We start from the raw sequence: 14289 nt of genomic DNA, 5'->3' as shown, positions 1-14289 counted from the left end.
TACCTGTAGGGCTGTTGGCTGATATCGTACTGGTGTGTGTGTGTGTGTTACCTGTAGGGCTGTTGGCTGATATAGTACTGGTGTGTGTGTGTGTGTTACCTGTAGGGCTGTTGGCTGATATCGTACTGGTGTGTGTGTGTTACCTGTAGGGCTGTTGGCTGATATCGTACTGGTGTGTGTGTGTTACCTGTAGGGCTGTTGGCTGATATCGTACTGGTGTGTGTGTGTGTGTGTTACCTGTAGGGCTGTTGGCTGATATCGTACTGGTGTGTGTGTGTGTGTGTTACCTGTAGGGCTGTTGGCTGATATCGTACTGGTGTGTGTGTGTTACCTGTAGGGCTGTTGGCTGATATCGTACTGGTGTGTGTGTGTGTGTGTGTTACCTGTAGGGCTGTTGGCTGATATCGTACTGGTGTGTGTGTGTGTGTGTTACCTGTAGGGCTGTTGGCTGATATCGTACTGGTGTGTGTGTGTGTGTGTTACCTGTAGGGCTGTTGGCTGATATCGTACTGGTGTGTGTGTGTTACCTGTAGGGCTGTTGGCTGATATCGTACTGGTGTGTGTGTGTTACCTGTAGGGCTGTTGGCTGATATCGTACTGGTGTGTGTGTGTGTGTGTGTGTGTTACCTGTAGGGCTGTTGGCTGATATAGTACTGGTGTGTGTGTGTGTGTTACCTGTAGGGCTGTTGGCTGATATCGTACTGGTGTGTGTGTGTGTGTTACCTGTAGGGCTGTTGGCTGATATCGTACTGGTGTGTGTGTTACCTGTAGGGCTGTTGGCTGATATCGTACTGGTGTGTGTGTGTGTGTGTGTTACCTGTAGGGCTGTTGGCTGATATCGTACTGGTGTGTGTGTGTGTGTTACCTGTAGGGCTGTTGGCTGATATCGTACTGGTGTGTGTGTGTGTGTGTTACCTGTAGGGCTGTTGGCTGATATCGTACTGGTGTGTGTGTGTGTGTGTTACCTGTAGGGCTGTTGGCTGATATAGTACTGGTGTGTGTGTGTGTGTGTTACCTGTAGGGCTGTTGGCTGATATCGTACTGGTGTGTGTGTGTGTGTGTTACCTGTAGGGCTGTTGGCTGATATCGTACTGGTGTGTGTGTGTGTGTGTTACCTGTAGGGCTGTTGGCTGATATCGTACTGGTGTGTGTGTGTTACCTGTAGGGCTGTTGGCTGATATCGTACTGGTGTGTGTGTGTTACCTGTAGGGCTGTTGGCTGATATAGTACTGGTGTGTGTGTGTTACCTGTAGGGCTGTTGGCTGATATCGTACTGGTGTGTGTGTGTGTGTTACCTGTAGGGCTGTTGGCTGATATCGTACTGGTGTGTGTGTGTGTGTGTTACCTGTAGGGCTGTTGGCTGATATCGTACTGGTGTGTGTGTGTGTGTGTTACCTGTAGGGCTGTTGGCTGATATAGTACTGGTGTGTGTGTGTGTGTGTGTTACCTGTAGGGCTGTTGGCTGATATCGTACTGGTGTGTGTGTGTGTGTTACCTGTAGGGCTGTTGGCTGATATAGTACTGGTATGTGTGTGTGTGTTACCTGTAGGGCTGTTGGCTGATATCGTACTGGTGTGTGTGTGTGTGTGTTACCTGTAGGGCTGTTGGCTGATATAGTACTGGTATGTGTGTGTGTGTTACCTGTAGGGCTGTTGGCTGATATAGTACTGGTGTGTGTGTGTGTGTTACCTGTAGGGCTGTTGGCTGATATAGTACTGGTGTGTGTGTGTGTGTGTTACCTGTAGGGCTGTTGGCTGATATCGTACTGGTGTGTATGTGTGTGTTACCTGTAGGGCTGTTGGCTGATATCGTACTGGTGTGTGTGTGTTACCTGTAGGGCTGTTGGCTGATATCGTACTGGTGTGTGTGTGTGTGTGTGTTACCTGTAGGGCTGTTGGCTGATATAGTACTGGTGTGTGTGTGTGTGTGTGTTACCTGTAGGGCTGTTGGCTGATATCGTACTGGTGTGTATGTGTGTGTGTGTTACTTGTAGGGCTGTTGGCTGATATAGTACTGGTGTGTGTGTGTGTGTGTGTTACCTGTAGGGCTGTTGGCTGATATCGTACTGGTGTGTATGTGTGTGTTACCTGTAGGGCTGTTGGCTGATATCGTACTGGTGTGTATGTGTGTGTTACCTGTAGGGCTGTTGGCTGATATCGTACTGGTGTGTGTGTGTGTGTTACCTGTAGGGCTGTTGGCTGATATCGTACTGGTGTGTGTGTGTTACCTGTAGGGCTGTTGGCTGATATCGTACTGGTGTGTGTGTGTTACCTGTAGGGCTGTTGGCTGATATCGTACTGGTGTGTGTGTGTGTGTGTGTTACCTGTAGGGCTGTTGGCTGATATCGTACTGGTGTGTGTGTGTGTGTGTTACCTGTAGGGCTGTTGGCTGATATCGTACTGGTGTGTATGTGTGTGTTACCTGTAGGGCTGTTGGCTGATATCGTACTGGTGTGTGTGTGTGTGTGTTACCTGTAGGGCTGTTGGCTGATATCGTACTGGTGTGTGTGTGTGTGTGTTACCTGTAGGGCTGTTGGCTGATATCGTACTGGTGTGTGTGTGTGTGTGTTACCTGTAGGGCTGTTGGCTGATATCGTACTGGTGTGTGTGTGTGTTACCTGTAGGGCTGTTGGCTGATATCGTACTGGTGTGTGTGTGTGTTACCTGTAGGGCTGTTGGCTGATATAGTACTGGTGTGTGTGTGTTACCTGTAGGGCTGTTGGCTGATATCGTACTGGTGTGTGTGTGTGTGTGTGTGTTACCTGTAGGGCTGTTGGCTGATATCGTACTGGTGTGTGTGTTACCTGTAGGGCTGTTGGCTGATATCGTACTGGTGTGTGTGTGTGTGTGTGTTACCTGTAGGGCTGTTGGCTGATATCGTACTGGTGTGTGTGTGTGTGTGTTACCTGTAGGGCTGTTGGCTGATATCGTACTGGTGTGTATGTGTGTGTTACCTGTAGGGCTGTTGGCTGATATCGTACTGGTGTGTGTGTGTGTGTTACCTGTAGGGCTGTTGGCTGATATCGTACTGGCTGTAACAGAGTCACATCGTCCGGTGCTTCCTGAGGAGGGTGGGGAGGGGGAGGAGAGGGGGGACGGGCTGTGCTGAGAGACACAGTGGGCCACCGCAAACCCTGCAATACAACACACACACACACACACACACACACACACACACACACACACGTGTAATTGTGTAATATTTTTTCAAAACAACAATTAGATTGAGTTGGTATGTCAATAAACACACTGAGGCAAACAGAACAACACATTCCTGAGTGCTAGACACTTAAGTCTCTCTGTCTGTCTCCCTCTCCCAGTCTCTCTTTCGGTGCTAGACACTAAACAGTCTCTCTCTCTCCCAGTATATCTCTCTCCCTCTCCCAGTCTCTCTCTCTCTGGGTGCTAGACACTAAACAGTCTCTCTCTCTCCCAGTCTCTCTCTCTCTGGGTGCTAGACACTAAACAGTCTCTCCCTCCCCCAGTCTCTCTCTCTCTGGGTGCTAGACACTAAACAGTCTCTCTCTCTCCCAGTATCTCTCTCTCCCTCCCCCAGTCTCTCTCTCTCTGGGTGCTAGACACTAAACAGTCTCTCTCTCTCCCAGTATCTCTCTCTCCCTCTCCCAGTCTCTCTCTCTCTGGGTGCTAGACACTAAACAGTCTCTCTCTCTGGGTGCTAAACACTAAACAGTCTCTCTCTCTGGGTGCTAGACACTAAACAGTCTCTCTCTCTGGGTGCTAGACACTAAACAGTCTCTCTCTGGGTGCTAGACACTAAACAGTCTCTCTCTCTGGGTGCTAGACACTAAACAGTCTCTCTCTGGGTGCTAGACACTAAACAGTCTCTCTCTCTGGGTGCTAGACACTAAACAGTCTCTCTCTCTGGGTGCTAAACACTAAACAGTGTCTCTCTCTCTGGGTGCTAGACACTAAACAGTCTCTCTCTCTGGGTGCTAGACACTAAACAGTCTCTCTCTCTGGGTGCTAGACACTAAACAGTCTCTCTCTCTGGGTGCTAGACACTAAACAGTCTCTCTCCCTCCCTCCCTCTCTCTGGGTGCTAGACACTAAACACCCAACCTAGAGAACGACATTACCCAGTGTGTGTACCATCCAAAACGTCTTTGGTAAGATATAAGAAGTTACACCCAGCTTTATTCTGAAATCGATTAAATAAAACAGTTTTTTTGTTGTTGAAATGTTTGGAAATGTATATAAAACAAAACAATATCTGTTTTATAAAAATAAAAAAAGTATTCAGACCCTTTGCGATGAGACTCGAAATTGAACTCAGGTGCTTCCTGTTTCCACTGATCATCCTTGAGATGTTTCTACAACTTGATTGGAGGTCCACCTGTGTTAAATTCAATTGATTGGACAGGATTTGGAAAGGCAAGATTGAACTCTGTGGCCTGAATGCCTAACGTCACGTCTGGAGGAAACCTGGCACCATCTCTAACCGGTGAAGCATGGTGGTGGCATCATCACGTCTGGAGGAAACCTGGCACCATCCCTACGGTGAAGCATGGTGCTGGCAGCATCATGTCTGGAGGAAACCTGGCACCATCCCTACGGTGAAGCATGGTGGTGGCAGCATCATGCTGTGGGGGATGTTTTTCAGCTGCAGGGACTGGGAGACTAGTCAGGATCGAGGGAAAGATGAACGGAGCAAAGTACAGTGAGATCCTTGATGAAAACCTGTTCCAGAGCCCTCAGGATCTCAGACTGGGGCGTAGCACACAGCCAAGACAATGCAGGAGTGGCTTCGGGACAAGTCTCTGAATGTCCATGAATGACTCAGCCAGAGCCCGGACTTTAACCTGTTCGAACATCTCTGGAGAGACCTGAAAATAGCTGTGCAGCGACGCTCCCCATCCAACCTGACACAGCTGGAGAGGATCTGCAGAGAAGAATGGGAGAAACTCCCCAAATACAGGTGTGCCAAGCTTGTAGGGTGAAACCCAAGATGACTCAAGGTTGTAATCGCTGCCAAAGGTGGTTCAACAAAGTACTGAGTAAAGGGTTTGAATACTTATGGAAATGTGATATTTAAGTTATTATTTTTTTATACATTTGCAAAAATGAAAATGTTTTTTCCTTCGTCATTATGGGGTATTGTGATGTCATTACGGGGTATTGTGATGTCATTATGGGGTATTGTGATGTCATTACGGGGTATTGTGATGTCATTACGGAGTATTGTGTGTAGGTTCGATGAGGGGGAAAAAACCGATTGAATCAATTTTAGAATAAGGCTGTAACGTAACAAGATGTGGAGAAGGAGTCTGAATATACTGTTCAGCCTACACAGATTCCACCACTTAGTTACATAGAAACCAACCTCATTCTAGGACACTAAACCCCTTCTGTTAAAGCTGTAATGATACCAACCTCATTCTAGGACACTAAACCCTTTCTGATAAAGCTGAAATGATACCAACCCCATTCTAGGACACTAAACCCTTTCTGATAAAGCTGAAATGATACCAACCCCATTCCAGGACACTAAACCCCTTCTGTTAAAGCTGAAATGATACCAACCCCATTCTAGGACACTAAACCCCTTCTGATAAAGCTGAAATGATACCGACACACTAAACCCCTTCTGATAAAGCTGAAATGATACCAACCCCATTCTAGGACACTAAACCCCTTCTGTTAAAGCTGAAATGATACCAACCCCATTCTAGGACACTAAACCCCTTCTGTTAAAGCTCAAATGATACCAACCCCATTCTAGGACACACTAAACCTCTTCGAGCTGAACATACACCTGGTGTGTTTGTTGGGGTTCGCTTCCTTTGTTCCTTGTCAATCATTGGCTCGTTGGTGAAATGAGCATTTAGACAATATCTTTAAGTAAATCATTCAATCATTTATAAATGCAATTGAAGACAGAAGTTGACAACAGGAACATAACGCAACGTTTCCCAGTAAGTTCCGCAAAAATAGAAAAAGGTCCCAAGTTGCTTTTATAGAACCCGAAGTCCAGCCCTTGTGATGTCACTGCATACCTCATTACCTTCTACTCATCAGACCAAGCCCATGCATACACAGCTATATAAACTTACACGAGAGGCCTAGGCAGTAAATGTCCACTACCCCCAAAGTTGATTTATAGAACCTGAAGTCCAGCCCTAGTGATGTCACTGCATACCTCATTACCTTCTACTCATCAGACCAAGCCCATGCATACACAGCTATATAAACTTACACGAGAGGCCTAGGCAGTAAATGTCCACTACCCCCAAAGTTGATTTATAGAACCTGAAGTCCAGCCCTTGTGATGTCACTGCATACCTCATTACCTTCTACTCATCAGACCAAGCCCATGCATACACAGCTATATAAACTTACACGAGAGGCCTAGGCAGTAAATGTCCACTACCCCCAAAGTTGATTTATAGAACCTGAAGTCCAGCCCTAGTGATGTCACTGCATACCTCATTACCTTCTACTCATCAGACCAAGCCCATGCATACACAGCTATATAAACTTACACGAGAGGCCTAGGCAGTAAATGTCCACTACCCCCAAAGTTGATTTATAGAACCTGAAGTCCAGCCCTTGTGATGTCACTGCATACCTCATTACCTTCTACTCATCAGACCAAGCCCATGCATACACAGCTATATAAACTTACACGAGAGGCCTAGGCAGTAAATGTCCACTACCCCCAAAGTTGATTTATAGAACCTGAAGTCCAGCCCTAGTGATGTCACTGCATACCTCATTACCTTCTACTCATCAGACCAAGCCCATGCATACACAGCTATATAAACTTACACGAGAGGCCTAGGCAGTAAATGTCCACTACCCCCAAAGTTGATTTATAGAACCTGAAGTCCAGCCCTAGTGATGTCACTGCATACCTCATTACCTTCTACTCATCAGACCAAGCCCATGCATACACAGCTATATAAACTTACACGAGAGGCCTAGGCAGTAAATGTCCACTACCCCCAAAGTTGATTTATAGAACCTGAAGTCCAGCCCTAGTGATGTCACTGCATACCTCATTACCTTCTACTCATCAGACCAAGCCCAAGCATACACAGCTATATAAAGTTGACTTACAGTGGAATGTCTGACTCGTCTCTTATCTCTTACACTCCCCTGCAGAGTTCTGGCTTCACAGTCACTGCATACCTCATTACCTTCTACTCATCAGACCAAGCCCATGCATACACAGCTATATAAAGTTGACTTACAGTGGAATGTCTGACTCGTCTCTTATCTCTTACACTCCCCTGCAGAGTTCTGTCTTCACAGTCACTGCATACCTCATTACCTTCTACTCATCAGACCAAGCCCATGCATACACAGCTATATAAAGTTGACTTATAGTGGAATGTCTGACTCGTCTCTTATCTCTTACACTCCCCTGCAGAGTTCTGTCTTCACAGTCACACAGAGAGTTTCTTTATAAGAGGCAGAGAGACTGGAAAACAACCGTGGAACAATATTAAACCTCTATAATGAATATATATATATATATATATATATACACTAATATATATATATAACAATATATATATTGTTAATCTGTAGTCTAGGACCCTATACATGTAAGGGGGAGTGGTCTTATAACCCATATTAAACTTGTTAATATTGTTCCACGGTTGTTTTCCAGTCTCTCTGCCTCTTATAAAGAAACTGCATGGGCTTGGTCTGATGAGTAGAAGGTAATGAGGTATGCAGTATATATATATAGTTAATCTGTAGTCTAGGACCCTATAAATCTAAGGGGGAGGGGTCTTATAACCCCTCCCCTTCTATTAATACAACATAAGCATAATCAATTATTCTAATACATCAAACATGTACAGTAGGTAGGTGTGTCATGTACAGTAGGTAGGTGTGTAACAGGAAGTGAATGTACAGTAGGTAGGTGTGTAACAGGAAGTGAATGTACAGTAGGTAGGTGTGTAACAGGAAGTGGATGTACAGTAGGTAGGTGTGTAACAGGAAGTGGATGTACAGTAGGTGTGTAACAGGAAGTGTGTATTACCTGGAACTTTGTCAACAGAGGCGAACACAGATCTCTGTGCGGTGGGGTCGTTGGGCGCTCGACGCGATTGGTCGTAGAAGCGGAAAGGGAGTTGACCACCGGCTGCAGTGTTTCCTGTCTGGCCGAAGCCCAGAACCTCTGACGAACTGGGCTGGACAGGAAGGTCGAGTAACGCTGGAACACACAGAGATGTTAGAGAGGGAGGTGTGTCCTCTGAGTGGCTTTCTCTCTCTGTCTCTCTCCTGGTGTGTCTCCCTGTCTCTCTCTCCGGGTGTGTCTCCCTGTCAAATCTCTCTCTCTCCTGGTGTGTCTCCCTGTCAAATCTCTCTCTCTACGGGTGTGTCGCCCTGTCTCTCTCTCCAGGTATGTCTCAATCTTTCTCTCTCCCCCTCCACCTCGCTCTCTCTGTCTCTCTCCGAGTCTCTCTCTCTCAACGTCTCTCTCTCTCTCCCCGTCTCTCTCCCTCTCTCTCTCTCCCCGTCTCTCTCCGTCTCTCTCGCTCTCCCAGTCACTCTCTCTCTCTCCCCGTGTCTCTGTCTCTCTCTCTACCTGCTATCCGCTGTCTCTCTCTCTACCTGCTATCCTCTGTGTCTCTATCTACCTGCTATCCTCTGTGTCTCTCTACCTGCTATCCTCTGTCTCTCTCTCTACCTGCTATCCTCTGTCTCTCTCTCTCTACCTGCTATCCTCTGTCTCTCTCTCTACCTGCTATCCTCTGTCTCTCTCTCTACCTGCTATCCTCTGTGTCTCTCTCTCTACATGCTATCCTCTGTGTCTCTCTCTACCTGCTATCCTCTGTGTCTCTCTCTACCTGCTATCCTCGGTCTCTCTCTACCTGCTATCCTCTGTGTCTCTCTCTCTACCTGCTATCCTCTGTGTCTCTATCTACCTGCAATCCTCTGTGTCTCTCTCTACCTGCTATCCTCGGTCTCTCTCTACCTGCTATCCTCTGTGTCTCTATCTACCTGCTATCCTCTGTGTCTCTATCTACCTGCTATCCTCTGTGTCTTCATGCGTCTGGCCTGTATCCTGCCCTTGGCCAGGCGTTGCTTAGCGATGATGCAGCGGATGTGGTCGGCGAATATGAAGTTTGCCTGCAGGATGGGGAGGGGCTTGGCGTGGGGGTTGGACGAGGGTTTGTGGATGATAATGTTTAAAGCTCTGCTGTCATCCTCTACACCAGACACCTGCATGTCCTGGTGGGGAAGAGAGAGAGAGAGAGAGAGATGGTGTTACAGTCTTGTAATGCCACGTCTTATGTCTGTAATGGCCTTTTTTTGTGTGTTTTATTTTGTCTATGGAAACCCCCCCCCCCCCCAGGAAGACTAGCTGTCGTCATGACGTCAGTCTGCAGGACACAGAGTGTGTGGAGGAGGAGGAGGAGAGAGAGAGACAGAGAGACAGACAGAGAGATAGAGAGAGAGAGAGAGACAGAGAGACAGACAGAGAGATAGAGAGAGAGAGACAGAGAGACAGACAAAGAGAGAGAGAGAGAGAGAGAGAGAGAGAGAGAGAGAGAGAGAGAGAGAGAGAGAGAGAGAGAGAGAGAGAGACAGAGAGACAGACAGAGAGAGAGAGACAGAGAGAGAGAGAGAGAGAGAGAGAGAGAGAGAGAGAGAGAGAGAGAGAGAGAGAGAGAGAGAGAGAGAGACAGACAGACACAGAGAGACGGGGAGGGAGAGACAGAGAGACAGAGAGAGAGAGACAGAGAGAGAGAGAGAGAGAGAGAGAGAGAGAGAGAGAGACGGGGAGGGATAACACCTAATAGTCTTACCTGTAACAGACCAGCGAACTTGACCACACCCCAGCCCAACCGTTTGGCTTCGGGTTCAACCAGACTCATCTGGTAAACATCCACCGCCAGGAACCGTTGAGCCTGACCTCCTTCCTTACTGACCACCATACAGGCTATCAGATCACTGTTATCTGCAGAGAGACCACAACACAACCATACAGGCTATCAGATCACTGTTATCTACAGAGAGACCACAACACAACCATACAGGCTATCAGATCACTGTTATCTACAGAGAGACCACAACACAACCATACAGGCTATCAGATCACTGTTATCTACAGAGAGAGAGAGAGACCACAGCACAACCATACAGGCTATCAGATCACTGTTATCTACAGAGACCACAACACAACCATACAGGCTATCAAATCACTGTTATCTACAGAGAGACCACAACACAACCATACAGGCTATCAGAACACTGTTATCTACAGAGAGAGAGACCACACCCATACAGGCTATCAGATCACTGTTATCTACAGAGAGAGAGAGAGACCACAACACAACCATACAGGCTATCAGAACACTGTTATCTACAGAGAGAGAGAGACCACAACACAACCATACAGGCTATCAGATCACTGTTATCTACAGAGAGAGAGAGAGGCCACAACACAACCATACAGGCTATCAGAACACTGTTATCTACAGAGAGAGAGACCACACCACAACCATACAGGCTATCAGATCACTGTTATCTACAGAGAGAGAGACCACAACACAACCATACAGGCTATCAGATCACTGTTATCTACAGAGAGAAAGACCATAACACAACCATACAGGCTATCAGATCACTGTTATCTACAGAGAGACCACAACACAACCATAGAGGCTATCAGAACACTGTTATCTACACAGAGAGAGAGAGACCACAACACAACCATACAGGCTATCAGATCACTGTTATCTACAGAGAGAGAGACCACAACACAACCATACAGGCTATCAGATCACTGTTATCTACAGAGAGAGAGAGACCACAACACAATTAATCTACCACGTTAGACAGTAGAGACTAATATTATAATGAGGAGTATTAATTTACCACATTAGACAGTAGAGACTAATATTATAATGAGGAGTATTAATCCACCACGTTAGACAGTAGAGACTAATATTATAATGAGGAGTATTAATCTACCACGTTAGACAGTAGAGACTAATATTATAATGAGGAGTATTAATGCACCACGTTAGACAGTAGAGACTAATATTATAATGAGGAGTATTAATTTACCACGTTAGACAGTAGAGACTAATATTATAATGAGGAGTATTAATCTACCACGTTAGACAGTAGAGATTAATATTATAATGAGGAGTATTAATCTACCACGTTAGACAGTAGAGACTAATATTATAATGAGGAGTATTAATCTACCCCGTTAGACAGTAGAGACATCTTTATAATAATTAATATCATATAATTTATACTTATTTTCCACCATAATTTGCAAATAAATTCATAAAAAATCCTACAATGTGATTTTCTGGATTTTTTCCCCCTCATTTTGTCTGTCATAGTTGAAGTGTACCTATGATGAAAATTACAGGCCTCTCTCATCTTTTTTAAGTGGGAGAACTTGCACAATTGGTGGCTGACTAAATACCTTTTTGCCCCACTGTACGTGGACGTCATTGACGAGGTCTGAGAAATATTCCGTATTTAATATAAAATGTCATTAAATGATTAAGCCGTGATATGTCGTTGTCAGAGATAACTGAGGAACGACGTTCCAGACTGACCTTTAGCCGACACAGCCCTGTGGCGTGTGGTTGGAAATCACCTATTTATACTTAGCTATCTACTTTCCCTTCCTCGTCAATAAAACAATGATCAACGTTACTATCAGATAGAGACTTAATCAACCATCCCTCCCCCAGGTCTCTCTCAGATAGACTTAATCAACCATCACTCCCCCAGGTCTCTCTCAGATAGAGACTTAAACAACCATCACTCCCCCAAGTCTCTCTCAGAGACTTAATCAACCCCCCTCCCCCCCCCCCCAGGTCTCTCTCAGATAGAGACTTCATCAACCATCCCTCACCCCCAGGTCTCTATCAGATAGAGACTTAATCAACCCCCCCCCCCCCCCAGGTCTCTCTCAGATAGAGACTTAATCAACCACCCCCCCCCCCTTTCCCAGGTCTCTATCAGATAGAGACTTAATCAACCCCCCCCTTTCCCAGGTCTCTATCAGATAGAGACTTAATCAACCCCCCCCCTCCCAGATCTCTATCAGATAGAGACTTAATCAACCCCCCCCCTCCCAGATCTCTATCAGATAGAGACTTAATCACCCCCCCCCCCCAGGTCTCTATCAGATAGAGACTTAATCACCCCCCCCCCCCAGGTCTCTATCAGATAGAGACTTAATCACCCCCCCCCCCCAGGTCTCTATCAGATAGAGACTTAATCACCCCCCCCCAGGTCTCTATCAGATAGAGACTTAATCACCCCCCCCCAGGTCTCTATCAGATAGACTTAATCAACCCCCCCCCCCCCAGGTCTCTCTCAGATAGAGACTTAATCACCCCCCCCCCCCAGGTCTCTATCAGATAGAGACTTAATCAACCCCCCCCCCCCAGGTCTCTCTCAGATAGTGACTTAATCACCCCCCCCCCAGGTCTCTCTCAGATAGAGACTTAATCACCCCCCCCCCCCTTTCCCAGGTCTCTATCAGATAGAGACTTAATCACCCCCCCCCAGGTCTCTCTCAGATAGAGACTTAATCACCCCCCCCTTCCCAGGTCTCTTTCAGATAGACTTAATCACCCCCCCCAGGTCTCTCTCAGATAGAGACTTAATCACCCCCCCCTTCCCAGGTCTCTATCAGATAGAGACTTAATCAACCATCCCTCCCCCCAGGTCTCTATCAGATAGAGACTAAATCACCCCCCCCCCTCCCAGGTCTCTATCAGATAGAGACTTAATCACCCCCCCCCCAGGTCTCTCTCAGATGGAGACTTAATCAACCACCCCCCCCCCCCCCCCAGGTCTCTCTCAGATAGAGACTTAATCACCCCCCCCAGGTCTCTCTCAGATGGAGACTTAATCAACCCCCCCCCTTCCCAGGTCTCTATTAGATAGACTTAATCAACCACCCCCCCCCAGGTCTCTATCAGATAGAGACTAAATCACCCCCCCCCCTCCCAGGTCTCTATTAGATAGACTTAATCAACCACCCCCCCCCAGGTCTCTATCAGATAGAGACTAAATCACCCCCCCCCCTCCCAGGTCTCTATCAGATAGAGACTTAATCACCCCCCCCCCCTTTCCCAGGTCTCTATCAGATAGAGACTTAATCACCCCCCCCCCTTTCCCAGGTCTCTATCAGATAGAGACTTAATCAACCCCCCCTTCCCAGGTCTCTATCAGATAGAGACTTAATCAACCATCCCTCCCCCAGGTCTCTCTCTGTATCAGAAGGGAAGTGATCAGTGTTTCATCTCATTTCACACACACACACACACACACACACACACACACACACACACACACAAACACACACACACAAACACACACACACACACACACACACCTCTGCTCTAAAAGTGTATCAGAGTTGAGTCAGAGGTTTCCACTGTGGGCCTGAACCCCTTCTGTCTGTTCCAAGAATATTACTGTAACAAACTCACACAGACTTACTGAGATCTAGAACATGGTCAGTCTCGATGAGGTCTAGAACATGGTCAGTCTCGATGAGGTCTAGAACATGGTCAGTCTTGATGAGGTCTAGAACATGGTCAGTCTTGATGAGGTCTAGAACCCGATCAGTCTCAATGAGGTGTAGAACACAGTCAGTCTCAATGAGGTGTAGAACACAGTCAGTCTCAATGAGATGTAGAACACGGTCGGTCTTGAACATGGTCAGTCTTGATGAGGTCTAGAACATGGTCAGTCTTGATGAGGTCTAGAACATGGTCAGTCTTGATGAGGTCTAGAACATGGTCAGTCTTGATGAGGTCTAAAACATGGTCAGTCTTGATGAGGTCTAGAACATGGTCAGTCTCGATGAGGTCTAGAACATGGTCAGTCTCAATGAGGTGTAGAACACGGTCGGTCTAGAACATGGTCAGTCTTGATGAGGTCTAGAACATGGTCAGTCTTGATGAGGTCTAGAACATGGTCAGTCTTGATGAGGTCTAGAACATGGTCAGTCTTGATGAGGTCTAGAACATGGTCAGTCTTGATGAGGTCTAGAACATGGTCAGTCTTGATGAGGTCTAGAACATGGTCAGTCTTGATGAGGTCTAGAACATGGTCAGTCTTGATGAGGTCTAGAACATGGTCAGTCTTGATGAGGTCTAGAACATGGTCAGTCTTGATGAGGTCTAGAACATGGTCAGTCTTGATGAGGTCTAGAACATGGTCAGTCTTGATGAGGTCTAGAACATGGTCAGTCTTGATGAGGTCTAGAACATGGTCAGTCTTGAGGTCTAGAACACAATCAGTCTTGATGAGGTCTAGAACACGG

General features: G+C 46.7%; 1 protein-coding gene across 3 annotated transcripts in view; it reads right to left on the bottom strand.

Moving 5' to 3' along the window:
- The window catches only part of LOC139365275 (protein CLEC16A-like), an 84113-nt gene that overhangs the window by 1662 nt on the left and 68162 nt on the right, over positions 1 to 14289 (bottom strand). For all 3 annotated transcript variants that reach the window (XM_071102785.1, XM_071102784.1, XM_071102786.1), the window contains 4 exons: positions 9785 to 9936; positions 9002 to 9206; positions 8011 to 8184; positions 3002 to 3133 (listed from right to left, as the gene is read on the bottom strand). In XM_071102785.1, coding sequence (XP_070958886.1) covers positions 3002 to 3133; positions 8011 to 8184; positions 9002 to 9206; positions 9785 to 9936 — 663 coding nt within the window. The remainder of the gene's footprint in view (positions 1 to 3001; positions 3134 to 8010; positions 8185 to 9001; positions 9207 to 9784; positions 9937 to 14289) is intronic.

This window comes from Oncorhynchus clarkii, chromosome 13 (assembly GCF_045791955.1).
Source record: "Oncorhynchus clarkii lewisi isolate Uvic-CL-2024 chromosome 13, UVic_Ocla_1.0, whole genome shotgun sequence".
NCBI lineage: Eukaryota > Metazoa > Chordata > Actinopteri > Salmoniformes > Salmonidae > Oncorhynchus > Oncorhynchus clarkii.
This window is presented reverse-complemented; position numbering and strand designations above follow the sequence as displayed.